Source organism: Gopherus flavomarginatus, chromosome 3 (assembly GCF_025201925.1).
Source record: "Gopherus flavomarginatus isolate rGopFla2 chromosome 3, rGopFla2.mat.asm, whole genome shotgun sequence".
Lineage (NCBI taxonomy): Eukaryota > Metazoa > Chordata > Testudines > Testudinidae > Gopherus > Gopherus flavomarginatus.
Genome location: NC_066619.1, coordinates 175,685,842 through 175,705,054, shown reverse-complemented (window position 1 = coordinate 175,705,054; position 19,213 = coordinate 175,685,842). Strand labels below are relative to the sequence as shown.

Genomic DNA, 19,213 nt, shown 5'->3' with positions numbered 1-19,213 from the left:
GACTGCCAGGCTCACTTATTGCAACCTGGGTAGTTGGGAATAAATCCAAAATCACTAAACTTCAATGGTGCAAAATGCAGTTCACTTGCTGACAAAGACAGCCCAGGAGCTGCTGCTTCTCATCCCATCTTCAAGTCATGGCACTGGCTACCGTCAACTGTTGAATCAAGTTTAAAGTTCTAGTCTTGGTTGGTTGTGGTGTGTGTTTGTTTTCTGCAAAACTCTCAGTGGGGTGATATTAAGTCAGTTCAAACTGCCTCTCCCTTCATGACCTCCCAAGGCAAGTGCAATCCCCTCAAACAGGTTAAGACTAGTGGGAGCAGAAGACAGTCTTCTCAGAAGTAATCCCATCACTGTGCAAGTCCTTCTCCCACCCCCACCACACACACACACACGCGCGCGCTCTTTCTCACCCACAAGTGCAAGTCACTAACAAAAGCTCTGCTCTGCCTGCTCTCAGAACAGGGGAGAGAAGAACAAGAAGAGAAATGAAGTTCTAATTAATCCTACCTGCTTCTAGACAGAGGAGTGTGAAAATCAGGAGAGAAGTGGAAAATCAGACCTCTGTATAGAGCACTCACATAATTTTTTTTTTCAGATACAATTGTAACAGACAACCTAAAAACAGAAGAGCAATAGATATGGAGACAGGGTGTTCTCTATATAATGGGTTTAATAACAATTGTTTTAAGCTGAGCTACTCTAAATGTAAGGAAAATTCATGAATTTTTGCATGATATTCATGTTACATTTATGATCTCATATCAAAGAGCATTTGGAGTGAAATTAAAGCATTTCAGGAGTTAAATTGTTCTTGTAGAGGTTACTAAGCTATTGTGAGTTTGAAGGACTCTCGGTGTGCTGGTTGACTCTAAAATGGCCTCAACTGCTACCTGTGCAATCATATCTTGTTGGGTTGTAGCTGGAGGTGGACCAAAATTGTCACCTTGCTCTGAGGCCCTTCAAATTCTGGGAATTTGGAGGAGCTTCAGGTTTGAACTCTGGGCTGCGAACCTGCATGAACAGATGTGGTTCAAAACTCAGTTCCATTTCAGGAGAATAGCTGGTCTAGCAAGATTTGAGCCCAAGACAGTGATGTTTATGAATGGTAGTTAACAAGATTTCTGAATGTTGTGATTTAAAATCTCATCAAGGGCAAGTCATGCCTGACTAACCTAATCGCCTTCTATGATGAGATAACTGGCTCTGTGGATGAGAGGAAAGCAGTGGACGTGTTATTCCTTGACTTTAGCAAAGCTTTTGATAAAGTCTCCCACAGTATTCTTGCTAGCACGTTAAAGTAGTACAGGCTGGATGAATGGAAAAAAAGGTGGACAGAAAGCTGGGTAGATGGTCAGGCTCAACGGGTAGTGATCAATGGCTCCATGTCTAGTTGGCAGGCAGTCTCAAGCAGAGTGCAGCAAGGGTCGGTCCTGGGGCCGGTTTTGTTCAATATCTTCATAAACGATCTGGAGGATGGCATGGGCTGCACCCTCAGCAAGTTTGCAGATGACACCAAGCTGGGAGGAGTGGTAGATACCCTGGAGGGTAGGGATAGGATACAGAGGGACCTAGACAAATTAGAGGATTGGACCAAAAGAAATCTGATGAGGTTCAACAAGGACAAGTGCAGAGTCCTGCACTTAGGACGGAAGAATACCATGCACTGCTACAGACTAGGGACCAAATGGCAAGGCAGCAGTTCTGCAGAAAAGGATCTAGGGGTTACAGTGCATGAGAAGCTGGATCTGAGTCAGCAGTGTGCCCTTGTTGCCAAGAAGGCTAACAGCATTTTGGGCTGTGTAAGCAGGGGCATTGCCAGCATATCAAGAGATGTGATCATTTCCCTCTATTCAGAATTGGTGAGGCCTCATCTGGAGTACTGTGTCCAGTTTTGGGCCGCACACTCTACAAGAAGGATGTGCAAAAATTGGAAAGAGCCCAACAGAGGGCAACAAAAATGATTAAGGGGCTGGAGCACATGACGTAAGAGGAGAGGCTGAGTGAACTGGGATTGTTTAGTTTGCAGAAGAGAAGAAGGGGGGGGATTTGATAGCTGCCTTCAGCTACAGACGCTCCCCAACTTACGCAAGCGTTCAGTTCCGGAACGCCTTCTGTAACTCAAATTTTGCGTAAGTCGGAAACGTATACCCGACAATGACGCACCGCCCCGCCCCCCACAATAAAAAAACCCCCACAACAACTTATTTCTAGCTTACAGAACTTTTTCTGTAAGTGCAGATTTGTGTAACCTGGGGGGCCATCAGTACCTGAAAGGAGGTTCCAAAGAGGATGGCTCTAGACTGTTCTCAGTGGTGGTAGATGACAGAAAAAGGAGTAATGGTCTCAAGTTGCAGTGGGAGAGATTTAGGTTGAATATCAGAAAAACTTTTTCACTAGGAGGGTGGTGAAGTACTGGAATGGGTTACCTAGGGAGGTGGTGGAATCTCCTTCCTTAGAGGTTTTAAAGCCCTGGCTGGGAAGATTAAGTTGGGGATTGGTCCTGTTTTGAGCAGGAGGTTGGACTAGATGACCTCCTGAGGTCCCTCCCAACCCTGATATTCTATGATCATGATAAAAGCTCACAACTTTGATGCTAATGAGTCCAAACTGCAGCTCTCAAACACAAGCCCCAGTCTAAAACTTATCTGTCTCCCCAGCCTTAACACCTTATTTATGAAATAGGTAGGCCATGGAGCCTATTATGAAGGCGAAGGTTAGTACATTTGTACTGAATCAGCAAGTATGAAAGGGAGGGTCTTCACTCATGGCTGATGTTTGCTTTTGTGCCATTCTTATTTTTTTAGCTGTAGTAGTTACAAATAAGAGGGCTGGGGAACACTTCACTATCAAAGCCCTAAACTGAATAAAAAGCACCTCAAAATGCAACAGGTGAGATTATTGACAAGGCTTTTTAATAACTTAAAGCATGATGCTAGAGTTGGAGTAAAAAGTCCCCTGGAAATGACAACTTAATGCTGACCTCAAAGGTTATTGTTGCTCATAACTTTCCTACTCAACTAACAGTTAATGAAAGATGTAGGATAATATTCATGATATACATACAAACTTGTACTGAAATATAAAGAATTGTTGAATAGTTTAAAAAGGGGGGGGTTATGTTAGTTTAATGTTAATAGTTTGATTATGTATAGTGAATGAGTTTGTATAGTACCTCTGCTAAGGCTTTGGCCTAGCTTTTCTCTTGCCATTCTTTCTCTTACATAGACTTCTTTCAATAATGCTTACAGCTGACAGGACAAAGGTGGTGTTGTGTTAGAGGACTTATGCTAATTAACTTCTTCTTAGCATTATATTGTGTGTATCAGGTAAGTCTCTATATTGGAAAAACACGAGTAAGATAACGAAGACATGAAAACAGTACAGAGAGCAAAAGTTTTGTAAATTGAAGCTTGCACGTTCATATTGTAAAAGTTACATAAGACAATGCTTAATGTTGAGTGAAGGAAAGCTAATGAATATGTAATATGAAAAGGTACAAGTGAACAAGGCTCAAGTCTCAGAAATACCAGACCAGAGACTTGAGACAATCATCATGAAATGCAGAAATGCCTCCTGGTACCCTGGAACTCAGTAACCTGAGCCCCTACCTATTCCACCTTTATCTGTTTTTTGTCTGGCATAAATATGATCAAATTATAAGTGACAATAATTCTGTCTCAATATGTATAAATTTGGGTGGATTTGTACTCAGTTTCCAACCTTACAAGAGGATTTTTCCTTAATACAGATTGCTGCTAGGGTAAGAGAATTTTTCTCCAGTCATAGTGTTGCACAGTTGGTTAGGAGCACTAAGAAGGTTTTCACTTTGATATATTTGCTGTGACATTCTGTGCCCCAAAGCAATAGCCTGACACCCCCATATTTTTACCATGGTGATATAATTGATATGTTTTGTGCAAAGTATGCCTTGTAAGGTATCATTCTGAAAGTCTTGATCTGTTACAATCCAACAGGATATTCATGATTATGTGCTGTCATTGTATCTAAAGCTATTAATATTGACTATGTACCAATACTTCAAATGTGTTTGCTCCTGGAATGACACCCACAAAGCAGTTTATATCCAGACTAGCCAGCACATTGTGGAAGAACCATCCAAAGTAGTTGCCCATTAAGAAACACAATAGGCCATAAAAGAAGCTTATGTTCACCTGATGGTCTTTCCCATGGATGCTTCAGCCAGTATGGGGGTAATGGCTTTTCTATGAGTCACTGAAGTATGCTAGGGCATGTGACTAGATCATGCAGTACTGGTCTCTATCTTATGCTTGTACTTTTCCATAAAGTGGGCTGGGACTTTGTTTGGAATAAAAGTTCTCTCCACATGAAGGAAGCTATAAAAACGGAGGAAGTGACATCACTTGGCCTCACTCCACTTACAAGTGAACACCTGGAAACCCCTTAGGAACAAAGACTGAACCAGGGATATAGTCCCAGGCTGAAGGGATTTCTAGCCTGTGTATGGAAAACTTGTGATATGTTTGCACTATCAGGGTGAGACACTGCTTGATTCAAATCTTGTCTAGTGTATAGAGCTTAGACTGTGATTTTGTTTTATTTCTTGGTTAACAACTTTGATCTGTACACTTTTACTTACAATCACTTGAAATCAATCTTTCTGTACTTAATAAACCTGTTGTTTTTTTTTTACCTAAAACAATGTGTTTGAAGTGCAAGGGGAAATCTGCTCAGGAACAGGGGCTGGTGCATTGTCCTCTCCACATTGAGGGAGGGGTGGACTGGGAAATAAACTTATACTGGTCAGGCTTTTGACCAGGGCAAGACAAGTACAGCTCTGGGCTCCTACTCTGGGGGGGACTGGTCGAAGCCTCTCTATTGTTAGTTCACAAGATGCTAGGAGAAGCATTCATGTAACTTGCCCTTACCTAGCTGCAGACCTGGAGAGAACTGCAGCTTGTCATGACCTCACAGCTTAAGAGGGGGGCCAGGTTAGTGAGACAGAGCTCAGCGGTACCCCACTTCCCAGTTGCACCACAGGGAAGTCAGTCACATCCCCCTATCTGGTTCAGAGGGCAGAATACCAAATTGTAGTGAATGAACCATTATTTAGTTCCTCTGTGGAAATGCCTATATTCCTATGCATGCATAAATAAATAAAATGAAATTGTATCTCACCATATCTGCCAGAGAAATGTACAGGAACATACCGCCAGCTATTGCAAAGATAATGTTAGGAGCAAAGTTGCTGCCCACTAATATACCAAAAGCCAGACCAATGTAGCAAGAACATGCCGAAATAAAGTTGAAAAACAGAGCCTGGTAGGTGCTCATTCCTGCATTTAGCAAAATGACAAAATCCCCTGGGGAGAAAAAAAAGGGTGGGAGAGGATGTTAAGTGATGATTTTCTGAAGGTTTGAAAGGAGATTTGTAACTTGTATGAAAGTTATAACCCAGCCCTCTTTCGTGTAAATACTGAAGAACATTTTCAGTCAGCATTAACATGACTGACAAGTCACTTAATGGAAATATCTTACCCAGTTCATGAGGAAACTCCTCACATAGGATTGCTATAGATGTACTAAGTCCCTGAAGCAGAGAGAGGGTGAAGGACGCACCAATAGCCAGACCATCAATGAAGTTGTGCAAAGCATCACTCAGCGTGATCATCCAGGCAATTGTTCCAATCTCTGACAATGTGGGTCCCTTTAAACATAAGCAGCTTTGGGTTTTCTCTTCCTACAGAAAGAATGTAGCAATTATGTGAAGCATTAAACAGCTGCAAAGAAGCCAATGAATTTTTCCCTTTTTTAATGTAGCGGTGCTACAGGGTAAAGTACTAATTGTTATGAAGACCCAAGTTCTTTGTCCCCAGAAATGACACTGAACAGGTAGCAGCTGCACACACTTTGACCCAAATGGGGAGGGATCACCACTCTGACTGTGAAATGGCATCTCAATGCCCATTTAGCCCTTGGGTCATCTGAGACAAACACCAAGGGTGAGAACTAGGGTAGTGGATCTTACAATTCACTACCAATCCATGAAAAATTAGACAGAATACAAACTTGGAGTTCACATAGGGTACTAAAAGCCATCACTCACTCTCGCTTCAAACCACTTAATTTGAAATGAAAGGGGGCTATCATATTACCAGTCCTTGTAATTCTTACTTGGGCATTCAGATACCCTGCTGATGGGCACCTATAGAAAACTTAGATAGCCATCCAGGAGCATCGTAGATTGTTTCACTTGTAAGTTTGGGCCCTGCAAGTCACGTCCTGGGGTTAAAATCAGTTTCTAAGGGGGGCATGTTCAATATCATTGCCAGTAAGTAATTTTCACTGTGCTGCTGAATGGTTCTAAGTTTTAAAAAAAACAAACACAGCCTAGTGCAGAGCAGCTGAGTATGGACATTTAGGACCCACTCCTGTATCCCAGAAGTAGAAACAGAAGTCTGGCACCATTTAGTAATGAACCCCTTCAGGTAGATAAAGCACAAAATAAACTGTCTCCTTTGAAAAATTTGTGGTTTCCTAGGTGTTTGCACATACAATTTACAGTAATTGTGCTACTACATTTATAAACAACAACATTTGTACATGAAGGCTCTTGGAAATCAATTAACTAGTGCTAGCACTTGAAATGGATAGTTCAATATATATTGAAGTTACAGAAACACTGCCCTTCCTCTTTAGCACAGTCTGTATACATCAATGTAATACCATATTCCTCTGATTACAAGAGAACTACAAAAATAGTTGTAGGAAGTGTTTAATTATAAACTATTAAAAAAGGAGGGGGTTGCTATGTGAAAGATAGAAGCTACTGAACAATTAAAATTTTGCTGTTAGTAAATGAGAATATAAAATACTGATTCAGATCTTACCTGTGCTGACATTGCCATATGTTAGTGTTGACTTGGCAGCTAACAAAGAGAGCATCACTGACTCTGCAACCTTGCCAAGATAACTTTCATATTGCTCAAGTGAGTCGTGAGCTAGCAGTTTATAAAAGCTTCTCTCTTCTTCCTAGATAAGCTTATATAACCAACTGAGAAACAATACATTAAATAAAACAATATTCATACCTGAGCAGAGATCACACTAACTGTGTCAAAACTGAGGTTTCCATTAGGCTCTATTATGGCTGGATTTGCATAGCATGTTATCCCATTATCAGATTTCAATGGTATGGGTGGATTACCCTTAGCCTGAGGAGGATTCTGTTCATGATTTTCAAAATGAGTGTGGCCAGTCTAAATGGGGAGAGAAAAACCAAAAAAAAGAAAAATACAGACTACAAAATAGGAATGTGTCTAAACACACTGTTCAAGAAAAATCAGCTTGTCCATTTGGATGGACATATAGATGTTTCTGTGTTTATTATACAGTTAGGCAGAACTTCCCAAACTGGTCAGAGGACCACTGGTGGTCCACAGAGCATTTGCTGATCATTAATGGAAAGCTTGCTCTTCACAAGGTGGTGCTTTTCCCCCTCTCAATTCCAGCTGTTAATTTGCACTAAAGACAACTAAAAATATATTAGCAAGTACTGAATGTTCCTGTTCCATGTATGTAATCAGTATAAATTTCCACAGGGATGTTATGCAATTGCATGGACCATCTCCCTGTTGTAATCTTCAACAGCAGGGGAGATAGGGCTAAGGGATCTCCCAGGGAGAAGAGGAGGCACACCAGACAGTTGAGGTGTGATTTAAACTCTGAACAAGTTTGAGATGCCTTGCTCTGAGAGACATCCTGTAGACAGTACGTGAGCACACAAGACAACAAATACAGTGTGATAGGGGGATGAAATTGAGAGCCTGTGCACAACCCACACTTCCTGTTAAAGTTTCTGCACTGGAACATGGAGGAGATGTGGGGATATTGGCAGTGAGGTGAAAGCACAGTCAGTGTAGAGTCACTAGGCCAAAACCTTCATGGGTGGGAGTGTCTGGCTGTATCTGCTTATCCTCCTTACTCCCTACAATATCTGCATGAGTGCCCAAGGGAGGGCTCCAGGGTAGAATGCCCTTATGTATTTTCACCAGGCAAAACCCATTCATTCAGGCTTTGCTCACCGGATTTGGTCCTTGAGGGTGAATAGAGTGTGGCCTAGTGATTAGAGCAGGAGATGGAAACTCAGTTTATGGGTTCTTTTCCCAACTCTGCTTGTAATTCTCTGCATGAGCCAGGTTGAGTTACTGAGCCTCTCTGAGCCTCCGTATAACGAAGTATCTCAGAGGGGTGTTGTAAGACTGAGATCTGTGTAAAATATTGTATATCATCAAACTACCAACTATCAAATAAAAATGTAACAGCTGTTTCAAACCAAAACTCAATTCTGTAATATAAAAAGCCTACTGGTAATGTAACTTGCTGAAATATACCAAAATACATCGGTCCAATTAGCTACCTGGCCATAGGTCTTCAGTATCATTTTAAGAATCCTTTCCACAAAGAAGAGAATATAGAATCCACCAAACACAGCTACTGCTTTCTCAACATAGTTGTCAGTTTTAGGATCAAATCCAAATGCCTAGAAGAGAATGTAACAGCAATTCAAGTTAATGAATCTTAACACACTTTTAGGAAAAAAAAATACACTAGTTGGACTGGATCCTGTGAAGGACTGAGTCTCCTACTACCCATTGGCTTTAATGGGTCCTACGTTATTACTCAAACCTAAACTTTTAAGTTAGGCCATCAATAGTTGGGCTGATGTATTGAAATGGCACAATTTACAGACAGAGTGTAGAAGTCACTCACAAAAGTCTCTCCATTTACTTCAATAGGCTTTGTTCCCAGTAAGCAATATTTACTGTTCTAGAACCATTATATATTTGCCAACTATTGTTTTTGTTTTGGATGCTGCATGCATAGAAAATAAATCCTCCCCTTCCAAATAGTAATTTAGGTACACAATAGTCATAGGTTAAAATGAAATAATGACAAGTCACTTTAATTACTAGATGGTAGAATGTTGCAAGAACAAAAATCCCAAACACAATCCAAATGTGTGGAAAATTATATATAAATGTGTCTGTTTCTATAACCTTTTTCCACAACAGGTAATTTAAATGTATTTCTCTACATGTGCAATTTTGATATTGGTTTGCCATTATTTGATCTAAGTTGAGTCTCTTGACCCATGATAGTATTTGAGGAAGAAACAGGTATTTCCCTAACAGCTAAAATCCCCACTAAAACTGAGCCAGGAAGAAACTTCTGTTATTTTAATGGGGGAGTGGGGAGGGCACAAGTCTACCTGCATGAGGACCTGTCAGGATACAGACTTGGAGGGGAATTTTACCAGCTTAAAGTAAGCAGAATTTGGCTATAAGGGCCCAATTTAACCCTCAAAGATACATGTGCAGCTCTCATTGCCACCAGTAGTAATAGCATGCATTCTGAGGACCAAATTCAGTTATAACACTTTAGCTTGCCCAAGGGATCAATGTGCCTGATTTAGATGCACAAAATTTACTGTGCTGGCATGTGCACTTAGATATCTACACCAGGCATACACAAAAGTATCTGTACAGTCAGCAAAATACCTATTGGAAAATGTAGGTCCAATATTTTAAAAAAACAATGGTTAACATGGCATTTTTTTAAACTATTGTATAAAATCCCTTGATTCAGATTATCTTTCCATTAATATTTATTCAATGAACTGAAATAAGAACTGCAAGCACTTTGATCAGTGACAGTAAAAGTTGCCTGTTTTCCTGGTGGATACCTCTTGGGTCTGAGACTGCTAACACTAACTTGAGTAGACCCCTTCCTGTCTGTGGGACTGACTGCATTATTAACAGTTTGTAAGACAAGGTTCCATTATTGTTACTTCTTGCAACAATATTACTACACAATGAACTACAACAGACATTCCTAAGCCTTCTACCAGTATAGTCACAATACAAAACAGAAGTTGAACAAATTGATGACCGTTGTAATTTTGTTAACTTCAGAATTATAGAAAGTATAAACTTAGGGGAAAATACATTGGACCATTCTCCAGTGATGGAAGCATAGTGTAGTACAGTGGTCCTCAATCTCTTCCAGGCCACACCCTCGTGTTACAATAAAGTAGGGGGGTTCCCCACCCATCTAGCCATAAAGACAGATGGTAGTCAGGCCCCCCTGAAATGTGTTCACAATTCCCCTAGGGGTCATGACCCACATATTGAGGACCCAGGCTATAGTGCACTTCAAAAATGACAACACTTTGGAAATGGATAAGTGCTACAGCCAGAATGAATACCGTTCCTTACCTCTGGAATTAGCTGGAAAATCGCATTGGAAAAGAGCGTCCCAATGGCCAAGCCCACAAAATAGGTTAAAATCCTGGGGAAATATGGCTTCTTCAAGAGAGGAGTTAAAACCAACCCAAGGAGAGATGCCAGGTTGATGATAGTCACAGCAAGGAACCCAAACCCCCAAACTGTGAATGAGAGCACAGCAGAAATACCAAGTGTTTTAATATGATACACAATGTATTTTTAACAGATGAATTGACATGAGTATAAAAAAACTGTTCACAAATCATGTTTGAACTGCAGTTGATTTTAGAACTTACAAATAGAGAAATCGTAAAAAGTACAGTGTGACTTTAAAGGACCTGACCTGAACTCTCAAAAACAAGGAAACCAAAATGCTAGAACTAATTTGTTCCTGTCTGGAACCAGTCACATCAAAGATTGAAAACACACTGGGGTCTGAAGTCCAGGATTTGGTGGGCCAGATTGTCAACTGATGCAAATCCACTTTATTCTGAAGTAAACAGAGAATCTAGCCCTACTATATTTAATCTGGGACTAATGCTTAAATGCAAAACCAGAGGCCAGTGTAGTCATGACATAGGAATAAGACTATCTTGCTAGCCACCATGGCTACATTTGAATATCATTTGCCATTGGAGAGCCGAGAAGCAGACAGAACACTTGTAGGTCCCTTCCTCACAGATGTCTAGGGCTGGAAAGCTGCACTGCTTGATTCTTTATCCCATAATCCTTTCCCTCTGAGGGAAAGATTTGTAGGAAATCCCTAGTAGTGGGGACTTGCAGCTCCCTTCCTCTGTTGACTCTCCCAAGTTCCTCTATGGGGAGGATATAGTAAGCTTCTCTGAAATGGTTTCTGCATGTCAAGTCCTACCTGGAAGTAGTATCTAAATATCTCAGAATGGAGCATATATATGAATATTTGTATCTCTCTATCCTATCCACCACACACACAGAATGGAACAGGGCCATGAGGGAGAGTGGGGTGGACATTTTATTTTTAATTTCTTGTGAGTAACTGTCTCTGTGGTTGATGCCATTCTCTGTAGACATCCAATGTAATAATGAAATAAATCAAGGAAGGTGCAGATTCTCAGCTTGTGTAAATCAGTATTATTTGTTTTAATTAATGATCTATGATAATTTACACCATCTTGGGAATCTGGCCCTGAAAGTATTGAATATTTATAATTTACAAAAATAATCTTGTGCTAAGGCCTTGTATAACTGGAGCAAGTTTTAGTGAACAGCATATTTACACAGAGAAGGTTTAAACTACTCCTAAAATAGGTTTAATCAAATATTAACATATTGTCTGTGTGTGAAGCACTTTGGCCCTATTAACTCATGCCACACCCACGAGGGAAATTTACATGGAAAACACCATGTGGTTCATGGTGTGAAGCTTCCAATGCATTATTCCCTTCTGAAAGGCCTTTTGACTTACAGAAGGGAAGAAATCTACGATTCTCTGAGGAATTCATGCAGAGAGCCAGCCCGTCGCTTCTCCTCTACAACAGCACAGTACACTTATGGCCATGAGCTTACCACCCTGAGCAACAGGAGATAGTACCATGTATAGCAGCTGCCTCCACAGTATGACTCTCTGGCCTGATGCCAATCCTGAAACCCACTGAGGCCTCTAACATGCAGTGTTTGTGTGGAGAGGCATCTGTGCATTCAGAAAGAGGCGAGATATTTTCAGGTGGACTCTGCTCCCTCCCATCAGCTATTTTGTGGGAAGGGATTTTTCTGGCAGAGATTCTGCTTCTCTGACACCCTCAGTGCTATGTAGCTGAAAGCTAATGGGGCTAACAGAAGTGCAACAACTCATATGAAAATGAAAAGGTGAAAAGCCAGACAAATCTCAGACATTCTATATCTGTAAGAAAGTGACACTAGCAGGTGGAAAAGAAGATGGCTCATTAGTGACAGACAGAGAGAGAATTTCAAATAGTTCAGAAAGTAGTACTAGAGACTCTTGAATAATGCAAAAATTGTGCATGAGTAAAGTGAGAGGAGCCTCTTTTAAAGACAGATAAGGGTAGAATCAGACTTGGAAAAGCTCAGTCCCATGCACCATGAGCATAATTTCAGGTGACAAAAAGCAGTGCCATAAATGTTCCAGAATCTGCACTGCAGATTTTGTTATATGCAATGTGAAATTGTGAAGATTGAGGTTTATTGTCCATGCATATAAAAAAGTTTTGCCTGTACACAAACTTGCCTCTTACCTCACTTTTAAAGAAGTTCTACAGTATAACCACAATCAGTTGTCCATATAAACTGCTAATTCTACCATAAAATCATCCACAAACAATCACAGTCAACGTTATGTTGGACTATATGAGAGCAGCAGGATAATCCAGAAAACTGTACAGTATAAAAGCTGCTTTGAGTTCTTTGCACTGCTGGAGTGATGCAAAGATGACTTAGCATAGGCCAGGGGTTGGCAACCTTCGGCATGCAGCCCACCCGGGTAGTCCACTGGTGGGCCACGAGACATTTTGTTTACATTGAAAGTCCACAGGCACGGCCACCCCGCAGCTCCCCGTGGAGGCGGTTTGCCATTCCTGGCCAATGTGATTGTCAGCCCTAATATGGAGCCGAATTCCTCACTGCACTGGAGTTGCACCAGGCTGAATTTAGTTTATTTTGCCTGTGTGGTGTCAGTGTCCGAATTTTGAAATGGAAAGGAATGTACATAATGTTATGAGAGGAAAGTGAAACCTTGTGCAAACAATTTAAAAACCTAAATCAATATTAACTAAAGCAGGGGTCAGCAACCTTTCAGAAGTGGTGTGCCGAATCGTCATTTATTCACTCTAATTTAAGGTTTCGCATGCCAGTAATACATTTTAACGTTTTTAGAAGGGCTCTTTGTATAAGTCTTTAATATATAACAAAACTATCGTTGTATGTAAACTAACTAAGGTTTTTAAAATGTTTAAGAAGCTTCATTTAAAATTAAATAAAAATGCAGAGCCCCCCAGACCGGTGGCCAGGACCCGGGCAGTGTGAGTGCCATTGAAAATCAGCTTGTGTGCCGCCTTCGGCACCCATGCCATAGGTTGCCTACCCCTGAACTAAAGCTTTGATTTTTATCTGTACTAAAAATAAACAAACATACATTTGGGTTCTGTAATTACCACAATCTACACAACTTTTGCTTTTACTATTTAGAATCATTATAAAACTGTGCCTTTTCCATTTTGTATATTGTTAGCTCCTCTCCATTATCCTGTGCACTACAATTATTTTAAAGCAGATTTTTTAAAAATAAATTAAACCTATTTTCAGGTCTTAAAGAAACTGGGTCAAGAACACTAAAAACCTTGATCAAGACACATTAAATTAGGACAAATATTTTAAAATTAGATTGTTTTTAATTTAATACTATCCATTTTGACAGCAAAAACAGGATACATATTAATATCTACAAGTCAATGTAGAAAGACAGCAGAAAAACTGAGGTCAGAAAATTAGAAAATTAGTTTAATATCAGATTGCTAGAAATGTGCTGACTGTAGAATAGTGTCTGGCAGGCATCTTTTTGTCTGGCGAGCACCAGACGAAGGACCACTGCGGCGGTACAGCACCCGCCGAAATTCGGCGGCATTTCGGCAGCGACGCCTCTTGATGACGCCGCTTGCCATCGACAAGCGACATCATCGAGAGGCATCCCCGCCAAAATTTGGGGGCGACACCTCTCGATGACGTCAGTTGTTGGCGACAAGCGTTATGATCGAGAGGCGTCCCCGCAGAAATGCCGCTGAAATTCGGCAGCATTTTGGCAGGTGCTCTCCCGGGGTCCAGGACGCGGGCACATTAAGATGCCCCCAAAGGCGCCATGGCGCCCATGGGCACCGCATTGGGGACCACTGCTGTAGAAGATTCTCCATGGCTAACCAATGTATAACTGAAGTCAGTCAAGGAGAGAAATTTATGCCATCTGTTGGCTGCAAACTTCTCACAGGCTTTATGGGAGACAAAGGGCAACAGCTAGCATATTCTGAGCTCCCCGCCTGAAAACATGATCCCACCAGTCAGCGAGAGCAGTGATTCTCAACCTTTTTTCATTTGTGAACCCCTAAAAAATGTCAAATGCTGCTGGGGACCCCTTTGGAAATCTTAGCCATGCTTTGTGGCCTCCCAGGGGTCTGCAGACCACAGGTTGAGAACCACTGAGCTAGGGAAGATAGCAACTAATATCTTAGGACCTTAAGCTCTTTTATACTTCACCCCCTGACTTTAGTGAGTTAAGGGACTCTTCTCCCTCTAACAAGGAGATTCTAGGAATGTATTTAATGGACACTCTGCATATCTGAAAAGGCAAATGGTTATCTGTGGTTATCAGCTGGTGCAGAGTGTGCAGATCTGCTCTGAAAAAGCAAAGGAGGGGGCTGCATATGATGCCTTGGACGAGAAGAATGCCTCAGAGCATCACCAGTTGGCTGCTGCAGTTCTGCAGCTCTCCCCGCCATTACTCCTCAAAGAGGCAAGAACATGATTTTGCCATAGTGTATTATCAAATAGCGATATGTGCAGTACTATTTATTAAGCATACAACCTACATGGAAAATAGATGTGTGTTACATGCTGCCTTTTAGCATTTACTCTGTTTCCAAAGCAACGTTTTCATTCTTAGTAATTACTGAGTTATGGGCTTTGTAGTGAATTCTGGAATTTAAAAAAATATTTGAGCTTCTAAAATGTTCTGTATTTCAGGCCCCTGTAATATAGGGTAGGGTAGGAGGCCCCTGAAAATTTTCTGTAGTTCTCAGGGGCATGCTGCCTCTCTTATCTTGTCTCTGGACACTGTTGATGAGTTGGCAGAGTCAAAAGAGAGAGAGCAAGATGGTCACAACAGCATAGAGGTTGATTATGGGTCATGCTTTAAATGTACAGGCTACTTAACCCACACAGAAAAATAATATACTTCCTCTGCTCTCTGTCGAGGTCCTTAATGGTCCTTATCAAGATAGCTGAGATCCTACTGTGTATGGCATATAGTTTATTTTTTATTATTATTAAATAATGCAGTTCAGTAACATTGTCTAATAGCCAGAAAAAGAGGCAGTATTTTCCAAGTACAGAAAAAAGCCTGTCCTCAGACTCTGACAAGTAGAAAATCCAATATAACTTTGACTAAATATTTACATTTACCTCTGCCCTTGGTCATGGTAGGAGAAAAAAATATTTGGTTATTATTTCAATAATGCCACTATTTTATGTAAATATTTTGTTGATTTGAATTATTCTTTGCTCCAGTTTTTTGTGTATTTATTATTATTTATATTATGGTAGCATCTAGAAGACCTGACCAGGGCCCCATTGTGCTAGTCATAGTATGAAAAATATCACAAAGATAATCACAGCCTCACAGTACTCACTATCTAGGATTATAAGATGCAATGGCTTTACTTTTTAAGTAAGTGTTAAAAAAATTAATATTCTTTCCATATGAAAAATTAAACTTGTTTTGTTAATTGCATTATAACTAAGACGAAAAGTAAATGGAGATCATGGATTTAATGAAGTCCTAAGCAGCATTAGTCACTGTTCATTTTATTTATTTTCTTTTATAGCACCCCTACAAAGCACCTGTAATTCAGAATTACATATTTTTAATAGTATATATTAACAACATTAACAAACACTATCATTGGCCTGATTCAGCATTCCTTGCATGCTCAGAACTCCCACTGAGCTCACTGGATGTTTTGGGTATGTGAGGAATGCCAGAACAGACTTGATATGGGGTTTACAAAAGAATGGCTGGGAAAAAAACCTGATTAATTTCAGAAAGCCAATATGCAGAATTTTGTGCAAAAGGTACTGAAAATCTGAAAATGCGTACAATTCTGCAAAAGTAAATGTTCTTTCTAAAACAATTAGTTTTTGGTGTAGATAGATCAGAAGGGGTTAAGTGGGCACAAAAAACCTCCATTGCATTATTCTTCACTATTTCATGCAGTAAGAAAAATAAATGAAAAAAGAGTAAGATAAAGTTAGCAACAGAACCCAAAGGAAAACTGTCAGCGTGAACCCCTGGTATAAAAAAAAATAGCAAAGTGATCAAATATATTCCCACAGGTAGAAAGAAGAGACTGAAATCTAGCAAATTCTTATCGAAAAGTCTTTTTGAATTCTCCCACCATTAAATATTCAAGTTTTACTGCAAATCTGCACAGACATTCCTACCATGTTTTAGTAGACAGCGCTGAATAATAGCAGCTTTTAAGATGGCAAGCCACAGCAGGCTGAATGGCCAGAATTGAACTGATATGGTTAGTTCACATGATTTTAAGAAGAGAAGTAAGGGAAAGGTTCTCCCTTAAAGGGCCATTCAAATGGAAACATCTCATAAAATGGGCAGCATTCTATTGGGTCAGAGTAATGGATGTTACACCCAATGGCAACAGTTGTGGTAAACCAATAACAAAGTTACAAAATAAGAAATATAACAAGAACAAAAAAGTTGGGGCTCTTCTACCCATTCTTGTAAACCTAGAAACAAATAGTGAAAGCTATAAGATCCATATACCAGGATTAGCTAAAGCGTGGCCCAGGGGCCAAATAAAACTCCCCTTGTTATATGTCTCTCATAATTGACCTCAAGTTTAGTATGGAGGCATGGCACACAGAATCTGCTGGTCTCAGCATGCAATGCTCCATCTTGATCCAAGATGACCAGCAATCCATTCTACCTCCATAAATTAGATCCAGATTTGAGACTCCTGGCAAGTTGTCAGTGTGGACCTCATCTAAGCAAAGTATGGAAACTTTGTAAACTCTTTCAAACTTGGGTGCCTATGTCTGCACTTAAGCACCAGAATAAGTGGCCTGATTTTAAGATGTCACAAGGGTAATGGGAATTGTGGGTGATCAGCACCACTGAAAAACAGAGAATTCGTTTAGGTGCTTTCATATGGATTTAGGCACCCAACTTTAAAAGGATTGACCTTTGTTGGTTTGGCTTTTGTTTCAACTCACAAGCAATATCAACCAAGGAAAGAAACTAACAATGAGCTCTGTGGTTAACAGCATACCTGCCTCTGCCTTGGACTCATAAATTATGATGATTTGATTGGGAAAACCTTTTCGTTTTAAATTCTTTTTAATAAATAGCTACTAATGCCATCAAAATTACCATCAGCAGTGATACTAGTGTTCAGCACAGCACAAAAGCCTGCAAGAACAACAAATTACTGCATAGCACTACACATTATTTTGCACTAACACCATGGTAACGCCTAGGACTAGTTGTAAGTTCATTGGCTGCTTAAGAGAAGATGGAATTTTCTTCCATAGAAGTGCAACGTGGGCGCTGCCACAGAAACTATTGTGAAAAGGTTCTGGCTTCTCTATCACTGTTTGTTATTTTTTAAGAGATGAAAAGCGTGCTAGGTGCCTACACAACAGGATATAGGCTCTTACCCTGAAGACATTAAAGTCTGAATACAACAATGGGGATTATCAACAGACACAAAAGGAGGAGGAAGGGAAGAGGAAAGATAGATAACACTAAGATCACACCCTTACTCAGTAAGACATTTACATATCTCCGTCTCAGTTCTGCAGACACAGATGTTCTGCTTTTCAAAGCTACTGAGCACCCAGAGCTCCTGCTCACTGATGTGAAGTTGCAGATACCCAGCCCTTTTTAAAGAGAGAGGCCCTTAAGTATTCTGGGAACATCACATTGATTTTGTTATGTCAGGATCAGGGGCCACAGTTGATTCCATGATGATGGCTGGTTTTGCACTTATTTCCTTCTCCCTTACATTTCTATGTATTATAATTATTAATTTCAGTGTCAGAAAAAGAGGGATTTAAGAACAGGCTTGAGGAGACATTCCATGCACAGTGGGCAGCATGGAAGAAGGCAAAAAGCAGGAATAGGAAAGGGACAGATACAGAAAATTTTCCTGGGAAGGATACCCACTGACTCCCCTAAAATAGCTTTGTTTCCCTGACCCCTATCTGCAAATGACAATTCAAATGTCGACTCCTGTAAATCTTAATGGGAGCTGCCCATCTAAAATGCAACACATTTAATATTCACCCTGTAAAGTAGGATTTCTCCCTGCAGTCACCAAGGCCATCTTCTGTGTCACAGAGTTATTACCAGTGAAACGGCTCTTATGCTTTAGTGCATAAGCCACCCTCTAACAGAGATGATTAGGAAGAAGAAACTTCCCTCTATGTGCAAGTTATTTCATAATTGCCTACAGGAGGGTTTCTTGCAGTTTTCTCTGAATGTATCCATAAAGTAAGCAGAAACAAATGGACACAATTATTTCAGCAAGTCCTACTCCTGTTCCATTATGAATGAAAGAATATTAGCTACCTTCTGAAGGAGTCGGTTTAGATTTGTTCTTGTGCTTTGATGAACTATCACAAGGGTGAAAAATCAGCTGTTGTAAGACAGCCGGACATATTGCAGAGAAGCTGGAATTTGTTATCTGGCTGTTGTTTGGAAAACCATGAAGTGAAAAGATGTCCTCACCAGACATGCACTGAAAATAAATGAATAAAGATTATTAAGATGACATGAAATTAAGAGGTGACAGATGACAAATAAATGCTACACTAAAAACATTAGTGTTATGCAGTGAAAATACAGGGTGGGATTTTCCAAGTAGCATACGTTGCACATTCCTAGTCTGTGCATGAAAACACCACGATTGAGTGACTTAGGACCACAATTCACATTACAAATCAATGGAACTTATTTCTAATTCACCAAGGTGCTTTTGAAAATCTTGACTTCTGTGTATTTATGGCCAGTTAGCTCATAACTTAAAATAACATTGAAAATACTGGCTCACAGTATATAAAACTAGTCTAACAACTAAATAATTAAATCTAAAAATATTTAGGATACCATTAAAATCTCAGTGAGAACATAACAAATGATATTTATGTGAATAACAGTTGCTGAA

The 19,213-nt window shown here is 40.2% G+C and overlaps 1 protein-coding gene across 1 annotated transcript in view; it reads right to left on the bottom strand.

Annotated features, from left to right (window-relative positions):
* The window catches only part of SLC39A8 (solute carrier family 39 member 8), a 40,015-nt gene that overhangs the window by 3,352 nt on the left and 17,450 nt on the right, over positions 1-19,213 (bottom strand). The window contains exons 2-7 of the mRNA XM_050944453.1: positions 18,619-18,787; positions 10,260-10,429; positions 8,402-8,524; positions 7,074-7,241; positions 5,521-5,722; positions 5,161-5,345 (exon numbers count right to left, since the gene is read on the bottom strand). Of these exons, the coding sequence (XP_050800410.1) occupies positions 5,161-5,345; positions 5,521-5,722; positions 7,074-7,241; positions 8,402-8,524; positions 10,260-10,429; positions 18,619-18,787 (1,017 nt within the window). The remainder of the gene's footprint in view (positions 1-5,160; positions 5,346-5,520; positions 5,723-7,073; positions 7,242-8,401; positions 8,525-10,259; positions 10,430-18,618; positions 18,788-19,213) is intronic.